Here is a 19739-nt window from a genome sequence, read left to right on the forward strand (position 1 = left end):
TTTATGTTGCGATTCCCTTCTTTCTGGGGATCTCAAACTCCAGTGTCTCTGGAAGCTCTGGACCCTGACCCTAGAGAAGCACTCACACCCAGCATTTCACAAGTGTCGGGGCCATAAACTCACTGCCCTACCTTGGCAACCCCTGGATGAGAAGCTCAGTGGTGCTCATGATCTCAAGGCCAGAAGAGGGCTTTGAACCTAGGTGACCTCTTCCCCTCTCATCTTTACCTTTGATTTTTCTCCTGGCTGGGTTACACATGGGCCTCCTCGAAGATTCCACTGTTGGTTATTCTTAATTATGGGGGTGAGAAGCGAGGCACGGAAGGGCGAGACGCGGCTGGGACGTACTCTTCCCTCAAAAGCTCCTGTGGGATTTGCCCTGCTGCGTCAGTAGACGTTGCTTTCCCTGGCCTGGCCACCTCCTTCCTGGCTGCCCTGCTGCCCAGCCAGCTCGGGTGTTTACTGCAGAGCCAGCAGGTTGGGGTGCTGCGCGCTCCAGACTGCTGGCCCCGACCCCGTTCTCGGCTTGTCAGCCAGCCCTCTCCAGCACACTGCCTCAGCCCTCGCTCAGGACAAGGGAATGTCTGAGTCACCAGCCTGCAGTGACTCACCTTTCCTTGCCTTCTTAGCCACCTTCCTTTTCTGTTCACTTCTCTGTCACTTGAGCCCCTGGGGTCCAGGGAACAGAGTGACCACCCTACCTTGATTCCAGCCCACGTGGGTAGCCAGTTGCCTCCTCCCTGGGCAGGGTAGGCAGTGGCCAAGGCACTGGAGCAGAGGAAAGTCCTTGGGCTGGGACCTCATCTCCACAGTGAGCCGAGGCAGGTTCACATGTCATGTTGTGTTGCCAGATGCCTGCTTCCTCCTTAGGCTCATTGGCCTTCCAGTGACATGTAGTCCCACGTCCTGAATGGGCCCGAGGAGGTGATGAGTGACAGGAGAGCAGACTTCCAAATCAGGCAACCTGGTGTCAATCCCAGCTCTGCCACACTGGGCAGGTGACCCCAAGCAGAGGACTCACCTCTATGAGCCTCTCTTTCTCTCCTAGGGAGGGGGACAATATCCGTGTGAGTTACAGTGAGCAATCACACCCCAAGTACCATCACACACCCCAGCACATCATAAACGGGTGTTTAAGTACAGATCATGTCTGCTCTGCTTAAAAGGCTGCCCTGTAGAGCGAGCATCTTGCTGGAGTCCCTCTTAAATAAACTGCTTTTAGCCTGTTTGGAGAGAGGGGAGACCCCCAAAAGGAGATACATGATACCATCTGAATCCCCCCAGGGTGTAGTTTGCAAGGAACAGGCTCGCAGTACATGTCGTACTTGTTAAAATGTATTTGGGTAATAGAAGTTTGGGTAGGGGAGGGAAAACTCGTGCAACTTCCAGAGTCCCATCACTGGAGGGGTGGTCCCTGTGGCATGCTTGGGGTGTCTCTTCCTCAAGGAGTGAATGAAATTGGTGTTTGTGCGCCCCCTCCTGGCCAAATGCGGGTGTGTGTCACGGATGTTCTTCCAGGCCGGCCAGGACGGCTGTTCTGAGTCGTGGCCATCTTATGAGGCATGGGAACAGCTGGTCCGTGTGCAAATGGCCACAGGGATATTGCTGCTATTTTTCCTGGCGTGTGGCCTAGGCATCTTCACGCCTCTCACTTTATCCGTGGTGTTTCCTGACTCAAGGGCCTTTCCCTTACACAAGCTCTGGGTCTCTTCAGTAGGGACAAGAAGAAAAACATTTGATTTGGTAAACTATAAACCACTAGTCTGAGATTCACGTAGGGTCATTAGAAAGTGGGTGACGTATTTGAAAACATAGTGAGCAGGTTGATGTACTAATCTGCTAGTTCTGCCTCCTGAGTTATGTCCTCCCTCCCACCACATAAAGTGTGCTTGGCTTTCTTGCCTACCATAATTAGACATCTTTTCTTCCTCAGAAGGCAGAAGGCAAGAATATGATTGTAGTTATAATTAGACATCAAACTGATTTTTTTTTTTTTTTTTGAGACAGAGTCTCACTCTGTTGCCCTGGCTAGAGTGAGTGCCATGGCGTCAACCTAGCTCACAGCAACCTCAAACTCCTGGGCTCAAGCAATCCTCCTGCCTCAGCCTCCCGAGTAGCTGGGACTACAGGCATGAGCCACCATGCCCGGCTAATTGTTTCTGTATGTGTTACTTGGCCAATTAATTTTTTCCTATTTATAGTAGAGACGGGGTCTCGCTCTTGCTCAGGCTGGTTTCGAACTCCTGACCTTGAGCAATCCGCCCGCCTCGGCCTCCCAGAGTGCTAGGATTACAGGCGTGAGCCACCGTGCCTGGCCATCAAACTGATTTTTATGCAGAAAGATGATTGACCCTGGGCCTACCTTCCAGAGAACCTGGTCCTTTCTTATCTAGCAAGTCCACAAATGTGTAGATGTGCACACTTGTACACTCACAGATTGAATCATTGTCTGCCGCACTAGAAAAAAAGGTTTCTTTCTCCCTGAGGCCGCGGTGTTTTATTAAAACAAAAGGATCCTTTCTAATTTTTTTTTTATTGTTTTCTGTACCTGAGTGATATGCAACTCAATCCTCGTATTTAGAATTCAATTTAATATTAATTGTAACAATAAGAACATCAACAAGTAAGATTTTCATGAACCCACCTGCAGTGTTTTGCTTCATGTAGCCCAGGGCTCAAAACTAGCGTGAGTTAAATACAACTCACCTGGCAGTCAGTGTGTTAAAGGAACAGAATTGGGGCCAGGCATGGTGGATCAGCCTATAATCCTAGCACTTTAGGAGGCAAAGGCAGCAAGATTATTTGGGGCCAGGAGTTTGAGACCAGCCTGAGCAAGAACAAGACCTAGTCTCTACAAAAAAAAAAAAAATTAGTGGGGCATGGTGGCACACACCTGTAGTCCTAGCTAGTCAGGAGGCTGAAGCAGGAGGATTGCTTGAGCCCAGGAATTTGAGGTTGCACTGAGATCTGATGTTGCCACTGCACTCTAGCCTGGGTGACAGAGCGAGATCCCACCTTAAAAAAAAGGAGAGAGAGAGAGAAGTAAGAACCCCTGAAATGTACCTCCAGGCTGACATCATTGTCCTGACATCAGACAGATGTGTGTCCCAAGTCCTGAATTGCTCAGAATGGCAGAGAAGCAGGTCAGGCCAGAGCCGTCATTCCAAAACTGCCTTCCCTCAATCACACCCCCACAGGAAAGGGAAGAGGCCCAGGGCTCCTTCCCCCTTTAGCCATTCGAGGAAACAAGGGTTCCTGTTACGTGGCAGGAGTGATTTCTTTTGGTCCCAGTGAGTCCCTCTGAGTCAGCCAGTGGCCTTTGCCAAGTGCTGGAGCTGGAAGGGGTGACAGAAACCCATCTGACTTCCTGAGGTTCTCCTCACAACTGCTGGATTCTAGAGGCGCACTTCCATTGCCGAGGGCATGGCACGAGCCTGCCAGCTCCCGGAACAGAGCAGTGGAGTGGCCCATAAAGAAGGAGGGATTTGCAGAGTGGCCAATGGGTCCCTCCTGACCCCAGCACAGAGACCTTCACGGCTGTACTTTCTCAGGAAGCCCATTTCCCTGGCTTGCAAGAGAGAGACTGGCAGGGAAGTTGCTTTCTAGCTTTGTGCTAGGAGCTTGGGGTGAGCACAGCCAGGGAGGGAGGTGGAGCCAGGCTCACCCCTAGATAGACCCAAGATTTCCCAGTTGTGGCCACCATAAGTCTGAACTCGAACAGCAGCTGGTGGGAGGAGCAGTATCGTTGTTGTGGCAGGGGGACCCCCTGTCTGCTCACAAGCAGAATTGCTGTGCCCCCTCCCACGCATGTGTCCCTCTTCCTCCCCACTGGGCCCAGCGGGTGGGTGAGCAAAGCAGAGGGTGCCACAAGAAGGGTGGTGGCCCCACAGGTGTCTGAAAACAAAGCTTCTAGTCCATTTGCCAGCTTGGAAGTGAGAATTATTTGATTAGCCAGCCAGAGGAGCAGAGTTCTAGAAACAGCGCTGGGGTGGTGGGGGGCGCATACCCCACCAAGGCTGATATTCGTTCCTAGGTCACAGGCTGGGACCTTAAAGTGATTTGCCCACTATCTGGCTGTATATTGTTGAATGAAAAGGGGACACGTAAATCTATCTTAAGTTGTTCAGGAATATCCTTGCTGTGTGCGAACACAGCGTGTCCAACATGGAGAATTCACACCTAACAAAGTAGGCGAGAAGCAGCAACCTGCTCCCATGCCCCGAATTCCCCCAGAGGTGGCCTCAGTAGTGGAACTTGTAGAAGGACTTTTTGGGTGTGTTGGGATGCAAAGCAAATCTAGGTCCTGGTTTGGAACTGCTCCTGCAGGAGCCCTGGACTGACTGCATTTCGAAGCTCTGTCGCACTCCTCCTCTTGGCTCCTGTTTTCCCTGGGGGACCTTGGCCCAGCCGCTGCAGCTGTGGGGTGGGGAGAAAGCAGGCTGCTCTCCCTGCCTGCAGGGACGTCTGCTTCTCCTGCAGCTCTGCCACTCAGGGTCCTCAGCCCACACCCAGGGCTGAAGGGGCCTCTGAGGATCTCTGCCTACCACCGGCACACAGTCGTCCCAACCTTCAGGCCCCTGGCCACCTCCCACCTCCTCTTGTCTAATCCTGCCTCCTTGGCTTGGAGGGTAATGCCTGGCTGAAGGCTGCCTGAGAACTACAAGGTTCTTGAAGTCTTAAAGCTTCTTGAAGCTCTTGCCCCACGCGTGACCTGTCACCTGAAGCCTGTCACAGCTCCTACCCTGCCCATTCTTGCGGGGGTGGGGGGTGGTTATGAGGCCCCCAGGGTCACATAGCACCACATGGAAACTATTCCTCAGGTCAGCTCTCCTTGGCTTTTTTATCCTCTGAATCATGCATTTTTCTGCCCATATTTGGTGGTGGTTCGGTTGCTGGGCAGCCATCCAGGGTGAGATTGCCGGAGGAAGCGCAGCCTCGCTCTGCTCATGGGGGACAAAGTCCTGTGCTCCCTCCGAGTCCAAAAGGGCCCCAGAGGAGGCCATCAGGGAGGATGCTGAGTTGCTGAGACGGGAATCCAAGCTCTGTTTTTCCTTTTAGTCCCCAAGAGAAGAATTCTTTCTCAGATGTTTTTATGGTTGCAGAATACTTTTGCCATTGCTTTGAGAAGACTTCCCCTCCTGACTTCCCCCGTTTCCTGGGAATTTCCTCTGCTAAATGGAAAGCATTGAGCATTCACTCCAAACCCCCTCTGCCACCCTCCCCACAGGAAAAGAAAGAGACTAGCAAACAGTGGTGTTGGCCCAGGGTCCCTCCAGGGGCTTCCCTTAGAGGTGGGCTGTGTGAGTCCCTCCAGAAGGGGGCGATGGGGCGCACTTCTTCATTAACGACATTGTTACCAGACTTAGGCAAACTGAAATTTTTTTTGCACGTGGCTCCTTACAAAGAGTTGTACTAAAGACGCTGCTTGGCAGGACAGAGCAAGAGCAGGGACTAAGGACAAACCAGTCCTTCGTATGTTGAGCCCTTGCAGAGAGTGGGTCCTGGGCTTTAAAAGTGAGAGCTCTGCCCCGTGGGGAGTTGGCAGAGAACTGCGCCTGCTCCCGAGATTTCGGGCAAGGTGGGTGAGGGGCATCTTTCCAGCCCAACTGTGAAGTCCCCAAAAACATCAGAAAGTTTCTATGGAATGACAGCTTTCCTTTCCCCTTTCTCCAGGGTTGAGTTCCAGAATAAATTCTACAGTGGGACCGGTTTCAAGTTCCTGCCCTTCTCCTTCGAGAACATTCGGGAAGGGAAGTTTGAGGAGTGAACCCCTGCTAGGACTGTGCGCTCTGGCTGCCCTCCCTGCCTCCCTCCACAGTGACTGGTTGTGCTCCTTTGCCTGTTGGTTGTGATCCCTGGGCACCAGAGCATTTGTCACCCCCGTCTGTGAGTCATTTAGCTAGGACAGGTCCTCCATAGGCCTCCCGCCACCCCCAGCTGTGTGTGTAGTGTAGTGATGTCCTGGAGAGAAGCTGGGCTCTGGCTGTCACTCACACTTGCTGGGCACCAGCTGTGCCCTCCTGGCCTCCAGCCAACCAGAGACAGCCCTTCTCCGTCCCTGGTGGGGAACCTGCCTGTGTGTTCACACACAGCCCTCTGGGCTCCCCACGCTCATCATGGATGGAAGGGGAACCAGTGCCACCCACATCTAGACTTTGGGTTGGTCCCCTGTACCTGTCAATGGTGGCAGTTGGGGGGTTGGGCACTACAGGTTCTCCCTCAGAAAGGGGACACTCTTCGACATGTCCCACCTTTGGGTAGCAGGGGTAGGTCCAGGAGGACGGTATTTTGTCCTTTGCCCACCCCCTTTGGGGCTTGTTAATCAGGAATTCAGCTGAATCCAACTGGGCCATCATGAGTTGCTTCTCCCCATCAGCCCCCAACCCTGCACTTCGACTCTCTCCCCCCTCTCCCCGTTTGCACCCAGCACGGTGTCACACAGCTGGGAGTGCCCCAGAACAGAGGTCTGGCTACCCGGCAGCACACAGGTCTTCCCTCCCTTGAGTTGGCTACTTCCCAGGCCTCATGTGGGCGCTGCCTGCAGCCACATCCTCGGAGCAGGGTGTCTGGAGGGATGCTCCTGCCTGGCGGAGACCCTGAGACCTGCCCCCCACCCCCAATCATGATGTCTTGAGCGTCGGGCTGTGGTCAGCACGGCTGGTTCTGCCCGCAGCCTGCCTTGCTCTGCCCACCCGCACCCTCTCCCCACTTCCACACTGATCTGGGTCTCAGGAGGGACGGCTTAGGCAGGGGAGGCCAGTGTCACAGGTGATTTAGACGGCAGGGCTGCCAGTGCATGTGGGAGTGAGGGCTGCACAGCCCTGCCAAGGGGCCACATGCCCTGTCACCCCCGCACCAGGCTGTGGATCTTAGAGCCTTCTAATCATGTATTGGTGCAGCAGCCCTGGCTGCCCGAGCCAAATTCGTGCCCACTGGCCTCCGTGGTAGCGGTAATCCCCCGAGTCAGCCAGGCCTGTGCCCTCCTCCCACCCTGGCTTTTCTGAGTGAGCTGCTTAGGGCTGCCAAGTGACTCTCCCAGCTGGCCTGACCCTGGGCATGGGCCACCCTGCCCCAGCTTCACTATGTGCTGGCCCGTTGTGACCTGACACTACCCGACCCTGTGCAGAGCCCCCTCCCCTCTTGCCCTGGGTTTACATGATGATTTTGCTCTGTTTACAGTAGGGCTCGAAGCAGAGTTCTCAGGCAAGGAACACTGTCCAAGGCCCTTCTGTTCAGACATTCCTGTGCTGAATAAAGTGTTTGACTCTACTGGAGAGGCTACGTGTCTCTGTGCCCGCAGCACCTGTGTCGCTCTGGGCTCAGCTCTCCCAGAGCCGGCTGGGCTCCCCTCCACACCACCTCCTCCCCCAGCACGGCTGCTTTTCCTTCTGGTCAAAGGCCTGGGCTGCAGTTAGTTTGTGCAATTCTCACCTTATCTCAAGTTTCCCAGGCGCCTTCCCCCTCCCATGAGCCAAGGCAGCTTTGTGGACACCACCCCGTGAAGGAGCAGAGGGGCCTGTCTCCGTCTCCCCTGCTCCCCCTGCACATGCAGGCAGCCTGGGGAAGACAGTCCTGGGTGTTGCCACCCTCCCTGTCCCCACACATGCTCTCTGGAGCCCAGCGGCCTGGCTATTTTGAGCCCTGAGCCCTTGGCATTGGTGTAAGTGGAGGCTCAGCCTGGGCTCCGCAGGGCGGCTGGAGAATGTGAGGAGCTGAGGTCGCACCCAGCAGCGAGGCCTTCTCCCCTCCTCCTGTCCTGGGAGGCACCACATTCCTTCTCTGTGCCCTGGTGCCCTCGCATTCCTCCCTCTAGGGTCCTCCAGGGCAGGGGCTGCCCTGAAATGTGAGCAGCAGGCTGACCACTGCTATCCCCGGAGGGGTGAGGAGGCCAGAACACCCTGTTCATTCCATGTTCCTTGTCCCATCTAGCCTCAGAGCCCTCTCTCCTCCCTGATGGTGTCACCTGCCCCTGGAGTAGGCAGCCCTGGGGTGCCCACCCCCACCTCAGATAAAAGGTCCAGAGTGACTGTCTCTGGTCAATGAGCTCCTTTAGCCTCTGCTCAGTGATTGACTGAAAAGGGGAGGCCTAATAAGAATAGACATTTAGTCAATGGAATAGAAGTGAGAGTCCAGGAGTAAATCCTAACATTTAGGGTCACTTGATTTTTGACAAAGGGGCCAAGCTGATTCAACAAGGAAAGAACTGTCTTTTCAACAAATGGTACTGGAACAACCAGCTATCTGCATGCAAAGGAACGAATTTGGACCACTCCCCCACACCACACACAAAAATTAACTTCTGGTGGGGCTGGGCACAGTGGCTCATGCCTGTAATCCCAGCACTTTGGGAGGCTGAGGCCGGAGGATTGCTTGAGGCCAGGAGTTCGAGACCAGCCTGCGCAACATAGTGAGACTTTGTCTCTACAAAAAAAAAAAATTTAGGCCGGGCGCGGTGGCTCACGCCTGTAATCCTAGCACTTTGGGAGGCTGAGGCGGGCGGATCGCTCAAGGTCAGGAGTTCGAAACCAGCCTGAGCGAGACCCCGTCTCTACCAAAAATAGAAATTAATTGACCAACTAAAATATATATATATACAAAAACATTAGCCGGGCATGGTGGCGCATGCCTGTAGTCCCAGCTACTCGGGAGGCTGAGGCAGTAGGATCGCTGAGCCCAGGAGATTGAGGTTGCTGTGAGCCAGGCTGACGCCACGGCACTCACTCTAGCCTGGGCAACAAAGTGAGACTCTGTCTCAAAAAAAACAAAAAAACAAAAAAAAAAAAATTTAGGAATTAGCCAGTCATGGTGGTGCACGCCTGTAGTTCCAGCAACTAAGGAAGCTGAGGCAGGAGGATCACTTGAGCCCAGGAATTGGAGGTTGAAGTGAGCTACGATGATGCCACTATACCTTAACCAAGGTGACAGACCGAGACTCCATCTCAACAAAAATAAATAAAAATGAAAAACCACAATGAGATGCCACATCACTCACACTAAAAAAGCTATAACAGGACAACTGCAAAGGTTGACAAGGAGAAATCGGAACCCAGTTCACTGCTGGTGGGAGTGCGAAATGGAGCGCTGCTTTGGAAAGCAGTCTGGCAGTTCCTCAAAATGTTAAACGCAGAATGATATAAGACCCAGCAATTCCACTTTTAGGTATCTACCCAAGAAAAAGAAAATGTGCCCACAAAAGCTTGTACGCAAATGTTCATGGCTATTATTAATAATTGTCCAAAAATAGAAAAAGCCCAAATGTTCACTAGCTAATGAATAGAAGTAAAAGTTGGTATATCCATAACAATGGATATTATCCTATAAGAAAAGGGAATGAAGTATTGATACTAGCTACAATACGAATGGACCTCAAAAACTTAGTTTCTGGCCTGGCATGGTGGCTCACACCTGTAATCCTAGCATTCTGGGAGGCTGAGGCAGGATGATCACTTGAGCCCAGGAGTTTGAGGTTGCTGTGAGTTAGGCTGAGGCCACGGCACTCTAGCTGGGGCAAGAGTGAGACTCTGTCTCAGAAAAAAAAGAAAGAAAGAAAAACATATTGTATGATTCCATTTATGTGAAATGCCTACAATAGGCAAATCCATAGAGACAGGAAGAATGTTGGTGGGTGCCAGGGGCGGATGCTGGGTGGGGCTGGGGAGTGGCTGCTAATGGGTACAGGGTTCTTTGTGGGATGAGGAAAATGTGAAGTTAGACTGGTGGTTGCACAATTCTATGAATATACTAAAAACTATTGAATTTTATACTTTAAATTGGTAAATTTTATGGTATATAATCTCAATGAAATGGGAAGAGGAGAGATGCCTAGGGCATTCTTTGGAAGAGATTCCTCCCTCCTGTGGCTGACAAGACCTGGGGAGGGAGCGGGGCCAGTAGGTTCTTGGCTAAGCTGAATTCTCAGAATCTAGTGGCCTTGGGCTGCTTCCAGCCCAGCCAGCTAAAGTTAGACCCAGGGAGACTGGGCCTCAGAGTGTGTGGAAGTCCCAGAACCCTGGGGTGGGGTAAGGAACACATCGATTCCTTGCTCCTGTTTTTAAGGGACTTGCCCTTTACCCTGACCCCTTCTTGTGAAATCCCTGGACCCCAGGGAATGCCCCTCATCTTGAGATCTTAGAACCAGCCTGGGAGAGGGTGCTTTGGGCCTGCCGGGCTTGGGGAGTCCCAGCCTTCGTAGAGACAGGGCACAATTCCAACACCACCTTTGCTCAGTGGGACTGCGCTTCTGTCTGCCCCAGGAGCTTTGGGTAGAAGGGGCATTGGCGCTCAAAAACGGCTGACAGTCTCTGCCCTTCAGATCAGAGCTCCCCAGCCTTCCCAAGGCATGCCCCTAGGTGTGGCTGCCCCCTGGTGGCCAGACAGGAAAGGACGCGTTCCTCCTCAGGAAGGTCAGGGAAGATCCTAGCTGGGCTGACAGGCCACTGGATTGGTAGGCCAAAGAGGGAGAGGCAACTCTGGAAGTGTGCTGGGGTTTGGGCAGAGGGACGGCCCGGCCAGCAGCAAAGGACGGGGTGAGATGGAGAGCACAGTGCCCCGACAACTTGCTTCACAACGTTAATTGAAAAAGTAGGGGCCGAAAAAAGATGGCAGATGAGAAACACCGCCAGACAGAGTGTCTCTGCAGAAAAGATAGATTCTACCAGAAATCAGAAGAAAGAAGCAAGAAGACGAGCCTACATCGGATGAGGGTCAGAAGGAGGAGTACCTGAGACCCCGGGAGACTCCACGGGAGGAGGTCACGGAGGAGAACTGGAAGCTGGGACCGCTGGAGCAGCCCGGAGACCAGCGGGAAGTATCGGCCGTTTCCCCTCCCCTGCATCCTGGACTGCTGATGGGCTCCCCAGCGAGTGGAGAGACCTGCGGACACCAGCCCAGCGACGGCCACTGCCAGTGAGCAGTAAGCCAGTGGCGGACGCGGCACCGGGCCCCCAACTCTCTCGGGGCACCTCCGTGTGCACAGACCCGAGCCACGTGGCAGACACCATATTGCCTCCTCCTCCTCTCCCCCGACCCTACCCGCGGCTGCCGGAGGCACTTACAGGGAACGGGACCTTCCCTCTTGGGGCCCTACAGCTGACTAAGGGGAACTCAGACTGTGAGCTCCCTACCTGCCAGCCCTCCCAGGTGCTGCTGGCACGGTGATCCCAGGAGAACGGGGCAGACTCTGAGGTTGAGAGACATAGACGCAGCTTGGGCTCCCTGTGGGTGAATTGGGACTGGCACTGCTCTCCCTGGTGGGGATATAGTTTGAACTCTGGGACCCAGAGGTCAGAAGTGCAGACTACATCCCGTGCACCGAGGCCTCGCATTGCCTGGGGCACAGAAGGGATATTTGTGAACAGCCTACTGCCATGTGTGTGCCTTCAGGGGCAGATCAGCGTCCTAGAGGGCAACCCTCCCCCCAAAGGGAGGCCCTGCACCCAGCCCAGGTGGCGTCCCGCATAGGGAACCTCCCCGCAGGTAGCACAGCCAGGGGAGGAGTGGTGGCGTGTGGTCTGGCCTGCGGGCAGAGGCACAGCAGTATCTGCAGAGTTGGGGACGGTGGAAAGAAGCCAGGCCCGCTCCAGACTGTGAGTCTCAGACAGCCCCACCCCCACACGCAGACTCTGACTGAGCCGGGCCATTCCAGCCCCGACCTGAAAGCTTTGCCTGGAAGCAGAGAACAGAACTTTGACCCCTGCTAATGACATTGTTGTTGCCTGAGGGCAGGCTTACCCAACCCAGCTCTGCCCAGACTCTCTCCTAGACTAGCCCTCACTGAAGGGGAGAAAAGGACACACCTGGAAGTCCCAGGGCCCCACCCACCACCTGAGGCACTAGAGTTCTCTCTACAGGAACAAGAGCTGATAACAGGGCATGAAAACAACAGCATAGCCTGTTCCTCCAAACAAGCGCCACCTACTGACAGGGAGAGCACCCTGCAAACCCTTATCAGGATAGGGAGTGGACGAATCTCACCCACAGACACCACCTTCCGGCTCAGAAACTAAACAAGGCGTGTGAATACCCAAACAAAAACCTAAAGAAAAGAAACAACAACTGATCGATATGGGAAGAAATCAGTGAAGGAACTCAGGAAATATGAAGAACCAAACGGAAAACTCTCCCCCAAAGAGGAGCCCCAGCCCCCTAGAAACGGGCACCAACCAAAATCAGGCAACCAAAATGACAGAAGAGGAATTTCGTCTGTGGATCATAAGAACACTCACCGAGCTGCAACAACAACTCAATAACCAACACAAAGAAACCACAAAAAGCCTCCAGGATCTGGAAAAAGAAATGGACACAATGAAGAAAAGTTTAACCGAACTCCTGGAAATGAAGAATCAATTCAAGGAACTACAAAATACAGTGGAAAGTCTCAAGAACAGGGTAGATCAAACAGAAGAAAGAATCTCAGAGCTTGAAGATAACACCCTCCAATTAAATAAATCAGTCACAGAAATAGAGCAGAGAAACAAGAGAAAAGAGCAAAGCCTACAAGAGCTGTGGGATTATGTGAAGAAACCTAACGTGAGGGTCACAGGGTTACCAGAAGGGGAAGAAGATAACACTCAAGGGTTGGACAAGCTGTTTGAAGATATAATAGAGGAAAATTTCCCAGGCCTTGCTCAAAATCTTGATATACAAGTTCAAGAAGCTCAGAGGACCCCTGGGAGATTCAATGCAAACAGGAAGACGTCACGACATGCAGTCATCAGACTGACCAAAGTATCAACTAAAGAGGCCCTTCTAAGAGCTGTAAGACAAAAGAAGCAAGTAACATACAAGGGAAAGCCAATTCGAATAACACCAGACTTCTCTAATGAGACTTTACAAGCAAGGAGAGACTGGGGCCCCATTCTCACTCTTTTGAAACAAAACAATGCCCAGCCTAGAATATTATTCCCTGCAAAACTAAGCTTCGTATATGAAGGAGAAACAAAGACATTCTCAGACAAGCAAAGGCTCAGAGAATTCACCAAGACAAGACCAGCCCTACAAGAAGTACTTAAAACAGCGTTATGCACGGAACATCATAATAATAACCCACGAATATAAAAACAACCAAAACCCAAAGATATTAAAGGCCAGATATTACAATGGCTCAAGACAGAAATCATAGCAACAACATCCAACCCAACAGAATGAACAGTAATCTACCTTACCTATCAGTTCTCTCAATAATGTGAATGGCTTAAACTCTCCACTCAAGAGACATAGGCTGGCTGAATGGATAAGAAAATACAGGCCAAGTATATGCTGTCTTCAGGAAACATATCTAACCTGCAAGGATGCATATAGACTAAAAATAAAAGGGTGGAGATCAATATTCCAAGCAAGGCTGGTGTGGCAGTTCTAATTTCAGACGATTTAGTTTTTAAACCAACAAAAGTAGTGAAAGACAAAGAGGGTCATTATATAATGGTGAAGGGCACAGTTCAACAAGAAGAGATAACAATTTTAAATATATATGCACCCAACTTAGGTGCACCCAGATTCATAAAGCAAACCTTACTGGAGCTAAGCAAATGGATTAATAGCAACTCCATAATCACTGGAGATTTCAACACCCCACTGACGCCATGAGACAGATCCTCCAAACAGAAAATTAATAAAGAAATAATGGACTTAAACAAAACTCTAGAACAATTGGGTCTGACTGACATTTACAGAACATTCTACCCAAAATCCACTGAATATACGTTCTTCTCATCAGCACACGGGACATTCTCTAAGATTGACCATATCCTAGGACACAAAGTAAACCTCAAGAAATTTAAAAAAATAGAAATCATACCATGTATCTTCTCAGATCACAGTGGAATAAAAGTAGAAATCAACTGTAACAGAAACTCACATTTCTATGCAAAAACGTGGAAATTAAACAACCTCCTACTAAATGATTACTTCATAAATGAAGAAATCAAGATGGAAATAAAAAAATTCTATGAAGAAAACGACAATGGAGAGACAAGTTATCAAATCCTCTGGGACACAGCTAAAGCAGTTCTGAGAGGAAAGTTTATCTACATAAATGCCTATAACCAAAAGTCAAAAAGATCACAAATAGACAATCTAATGAAACGACTCAAAGACCTCGAAAAAGAAGAACAGACCAACCCCAAACCCAGCAGAAGAAGTGAAATCAACAAGATCAGATCAGAATTAAATGAAATTGAAAATAGGGAAGCTATTCAGGAGATTAACAAAACAAAAAGTTGGTTCTTTGAAAAAATAAACAAAATTGACACACCACTGGCTAAGCTAATGAAAACCAGAAAAGAGAAATCTCTAATAAGCTCCATCAGAAACAAAAAAGGAGATAGCACAACTGATCCCAAAGAGATACAAGATATAATTTATGAGTACTACAAAAATCTTTATTCACACAAATTGGAAAATGTGGAGGAAATGGACAAATTTCTAGAAACACATAGCCTCCCTAGGCTCAATCAGGAAGAAATAGATTCCCTGAACAGACCAATATCAACTGCTGAAATAGAAACAGCAATTAAAAATCTCCCTAAAAAGAAAAGTCCTGGTCCAGATGGCTTCACACCTGAATTTTACCACACTTACAAAGAAGAACTAGTACCTATCTTGCAGAAACTATTCCACAACATCGAGAAGACCGGAAAGCTCCCCGACACCTTTTATGAAGCGAATATTACTCTGATACCAAAACCAGGAAAGGATGCAACAAAAAAAGAAAGCTACAGACCAATATCCCTAATGAATATAGATGCAAAAATTTTCAACAAAATCTTAGCTAACCGAATCCAGACTCTTATTAAAAAAATAATCCATCACGACCAAGTGGGCTTCATCCCAGGGATGCAGGGATGGTTCAACATACGTAAATCTATAAATGCAATTCACCACATAAACAGAAGCAAAAACAAAGACCACATGATTCTTTCAATAGATGCAGAAAAAGCTTTTGACAAAATTCAACACCCTTTCATGATACGAACACTTAAGAAAATAGGCATAGAAGGGACATAACTAAAAATGATACAAGCCATATATGACAGACCCATAGCCAACATTATACTGAATGGGGAAAAACTGAAAGCATTCCCACTTAGAACTGGAACCAGACAAGGCTGCCCACTATCTCCATTTCTATTCAACATAGTGCTGGAAGTCCTGGCTACAGCAATCAGACAGGAAAGTGGAATTAAAGGTATCCAAATAGGGGCAGAAGAGATCAAACTTTCACTGTTTGCTGATGATATGATATTATATTTAGAAAACCCCAAAGATTCAACCAAGAAACTCCTGTAACTGATAAATGAATTTAGTAAAGTCTCAGGATACAAAATCAATACACAGAAATCAGAGGCATTTGTATATGCCAACAACAAGCAAATTGAGAACCAAATTAAAGACTCAATTCCCTTCACAATAGCAACAAAGAAATTAAAGTACCTAGGAGTATACTTAACCAAGGAGGTAAAAGACCTCTACAAGGAGAACTATGAAACACTGAGGAAGGAAATAGCAGAGGATGTAAACAGATGGAAATCCATTCCATGCTCATGGATCGGCAGACTCAACATCATTAAAATGTCTATACTACCCAAACTGATCTACAGATTCAATGCAGTACCTATTAAAATCCCATCAGCATTCTTCACAGATATAGAAAAAATAATTTTACGCTTCGTATGGAACCAAAGAAGACCCCGAATATCAAGAGCAATTCTAGGCAACAAAAAAAAAAAAAATGGGAGGTATTAATATGCCAGATATCAAACTATACTACAAAGCTGTAGCAATTAAAACAATCTGGTATTGGCACAAAAATAGGAATATTGACCGTTGGAACAGCTCTGAGAATCCTGATATAAAACCATCCTCATATAGCCATCTAATCTTTGATAAAGCAGACAAAAACATATGCTGGGGAAAAGAATCCCTTTTCAATAAATGGTGCTGGGAAAACTTGATAGCCACTTGTAGAAGGCTAAAGCAGGACCCACACCTTTCACCTTTCACAAAAATCAACTCACGCTGGATAACAGACTTAAACCTAAGGTATGAGACTATTAGAATTCTAGAGGAAAATGTTGGAAACACTCTCCTAGACATCGGCCTAGGCAAAGAGTTTATGAAGAAGTCCCCAAAGGCAATCAAAGCAGCAACAAAAATAAATAAATGGGACGTGATGAAACTACAAAGCTTCTGCACAGCCAAAGAAATAGTCATGAAAGTAAACAGACAACCTACAGAATGGGAGAAAATTTTTGCATCCTACGTATCCGATAAAGGGCTGATAACTAGAATATACTTAGAACTCACGAAAATCAGCAAGAAAAAATCAAATAACCCTATTAAAAAGTGGGCAAAGGACTTGAACAGAAACTTTTCTAAAGAAGACAGAAGAATGGCCAACAAACATATGAAAAAGTGCTCATCATCTCTAATCATCAGGGAAATGCAAATCAAAACTACAATGAGATATCACTTAACTCCAGTGAGAATGGCCTTTATCAAAAAGTCTCCAAATAACAAATGCTGGCGTGGATGCGGAGAGAGAGGAACACTCCTACACTGCTGGTGGGACTGCAAACTAGTTCAACCTCTGTGGAAAGCAATATGGAGATACCTTAAAGCGATACAAGTGAATCTACCATTTGATCCAGCAATCCCATTGCTGGGCATCTACCCAAATGATCCAATGACACTCTACAAAAAAGACACCTGCACTCGAATGTTTATAGCAGCACAATTCATAATTGCAAGGCTGTGGAAACAGCCTAAGTGCCCATCAATCCAAGAATGGATTAATAAAATGTGGTATATGTATACCATGGACTACTATTCAGCTCTAAGAAACAACGGTGATATAGCACATCTTAAATTTTCCTGGTTAGAGCTGGAACCCATACTACTAAGTGAAGTATCCCAAGAATGGAAAAACAAGCACCAGATATTTTCTCCAGCAAACTGGTATTAACTGAGTAGCACCTAAGTGGACACATAGGTACTACAGTAATAGGGTATTGGGCAGGTGGGAGGGGGAGGGGGGCGGGTATGTATATACATAAGGAGTGAGATGTGCACCATCTGGGGGGTGGTCATGCTGGAAACTCAGACTTGTGGGGGGGGAGGGCATTTATTGAAAACTTAAAATCTGTACCCCCATAATATGCCAAAATAAAAAAAAAGAAAGAAAAAGTAATAAAAATTGTCACATGGTAAAGGATCAAACAGTGCAAAAGGCCCTGTTATAAAAGTGTAAGTCTTCTTCCCATTCCCAGAGTCCCTTTACCCCACTCCAGGCAGGGAACCAATTTACAGAGCCTTTTTTTTTTTTTTTTTTTGTAACAGATTGTAGTGTAGTATACTCACTGGTTTGACAGTTTTCATTATTTATTTATTTATTTATTTTTTGAGACAGAGTCTCGCTTTCTTGCCTAGGCTAGAGTGAGTGCTGTGGCATCAGCCTAGCTCGCAGCAACCTCAAACTCCTGGGCTCAAGCAATCCTCCTGCCTCAGCCTCCCGAGTAGCTGGGACTACAGGCATGCGCCACCATGCCTGGCTGATTTTTATATTATATATATTAGTTGGCCAATTAATTTCTTTCTATTTTTATGGTAGAGACAGGGTCTCGCTCAGGCTGGTTTTGAACTCCTGACCTTAAGCAATCCGCCCGCCTCGGCCTCCCAGAGTGCTAGGATTACAGGCGTGAGCCACCGCGCCCGGCCTATTTATTTTTATTTTTCAAAATTTTCTATTGTTTTGAGACAGAGTCTCACTCTGTTGCCCAGGCTTGAGTGAGTGCTGTGGCATCAGCCTAGCTCACAGCAACCTCAAACTCCTGGGCTCAAGCAATCCTCCTGCCTCAGCCTCCGGAGTAGCTGGGACTACAGGCATGCACCACCATGCCCGGCTAATTTTTTGTATATATATTAGTTGGCCAGTTAATTTATTTCTATTTATAGTAGAGATGGGGGTCTCCCTCTTGCTCAGGCTGGTTTCGAACTCCTGACCTTGAGCAATCTGCCTGCCTCGGCTTCCCAGAGTGTTAGGATTACAGGCGTGAGCCACCTCGCCCAGCCTATTTATTTATTTATTTTTAGGCAGAGTCTTGCTCTGTCACCAGGGCTAGAGTGCAGTGGCATCATCACAGCTCACTGCAGCCTCAAACTCCTGGGCTCAAGTGATCCTCTTGCCTCAGCCTCCCAAGTAGCTGGGACTATAGGCGTGCACCACCACGCCCAGCTAATTTTTTTTTTTAAATATAGTTTGCAGAACATTCGTAATTTGCACAAACACATCTTCCTCATTTTTTTTAAAGCAAATGCTTGATGTTTCATCCTATAGATGTATTTTAATTTATTCAGCTAGCCCCCTACTAACCTCGAAGAGTTCCCAGCCTGGCGGAAAAGATGATAAAAGAGGTATGTGACATGCAGGAGTTAGTCGGTGAAGCTCCTGCCTCAGTATTCATGGGCACAGGTTTTGAAAGTGTTACTAACCCTTGGGTGGTGGCCCCAATCTGTTGGCCCTGCCAGCAACCCCCTACCACTCTTGGTAAATCCAGATGCTACAAAGGGGCAGCTTGAGCCTGAGGGTGACCTGCAGCCCAGTTATGTGGTGAGCTGGTCTATGCAAACCTACCCCCAAAGGCTAAGGAAGCTGAGAGGCCCAAGAATAAGACTGAAAAATCCAGTTTCTTGGAGAGAAACATTTGATAGGGACTTTTGAGCAGAAGCCATGTCTCAGGATTGTATACTATAGGGAATTTGCCTAAGGGCAGAACTTACAGTGTGTGAAAGTAGAAATCTTAGAGGCATTCCTGGAAGTGGGGTTAATCAGAAGTCAACATAGCACATTAGCATGCAAGATGGAGTTGCTTTAGATTGCACCCCCTCAACCCGCAATGTGTTCCCCTAAGATCCAGAAATGCTGGTAAAATAGACAGGTCCTGGGAGGAGGAGAGCCTAGCAAATCTGACCTGGAGCCAAGGGGTGTCTGGAAGGGGAATTGGGGACTGAAGGGGGTTGGGGGGGACATCTCTCTAGGCCAGGCTTGGAGCTCCTCCCTAGGAAAGGCTGAGAGCCCCCTGATACTGGGAACTGAGTAGGAGCAGGGGCCACACCTGCAGGAGCTGCTTGCTGAGCCAGGAACCAGGTAGGGGCACTGCAGCTGTGTCTGCAGCTGGGGCAGGGGGTGGAGGAGCTCGGCAGAATCCCAGGTTGTCTTTCAGTCTGGGCTCGGCCTTCTCTAGACTAGATGATCCCACTCTGACCCCTTCCCTGACCCTCACCTCCTTCACTCAGATTTGGCAATCTGGAAAAATCTATGCCTACCTCCAAAAGGACTCATAATCCTTTTCAAGAGCGATATGTCTAAAGAGCACCCAAACTGCCCCACTCAAGCGCCCCCTGCCACACAGGCATTCATTACCTGGGGAAGAGCAGCGAGAACCCAGCCTTGGGAGTTAGGAGTTCCAGGCTGTAGCCCAGAGCTGCTCTCCTACTGGTTGTTGATCTTGCCCGAGTCACTTTCTTTCTCTGGTCCTCAGTTTCCTAATCTGTCAAATGAAGACAACTCCTCTCCTGCCACTCTGCCCTTTGAGGGTCAGGTGGAGAAGCCATAACTCCTGGGCCAGACCCTGCTCCACTGCCAGCTGGGGCCCTTAAGGCTCATGCCTCCACCAGCCTCCTGACCCCTTAGTTCCTCCAATCTGCAGAGCTCTTTGCCCTTCCTGGGGCCTTCATGGATGCTT

The 19739-nt window shown here is 49.2% G+C and overlaps 1 protein-coding gene across 5 annotated transcripts in view; it reads left to right on the plus strand.

Moving 5' to 3' along the window:
• Positions 1–7269, plus strand: part of ATP6V0A1 (ATPase H+ transporting V0 subunit a1) — a 57632-nt gene extending 50363 nt beyond the window's left edge. For all 5 annotated transcript variants that reach the window (XM_075994573.1, XM_075994569.1, XM_075994570.1 and 2 more), the window contains one exon: positions 5674–7269. In XM_075994573.1, coding sequence (XP_075850688.1) covers positions 5674–5767 — 94 coding nt within the window. In that variant the 3' untranslated portion in view covers positions 5768–7269. The remainder of the gene's footprint in view (positions 1–5673) is intronic.
• Positions 7270–19739: the final 12470 nt, after the last annotated feature.

This window comes from Microcebus murinus, chromosome 18 (assembly GCF_040939455.1).
Source record: "Microcebus murinus isolate Inina chromosome 18, M.murinus_Inina_mat1.0, whole genome shotgun sequence".
Classification (NCBI taxonomy): domain Eukaryota; kingdom Metazoa; phylum Chordata; class Mammalia; order Primates; family Cheirogaleidae; genus Microcebus; species Microcebus murinus.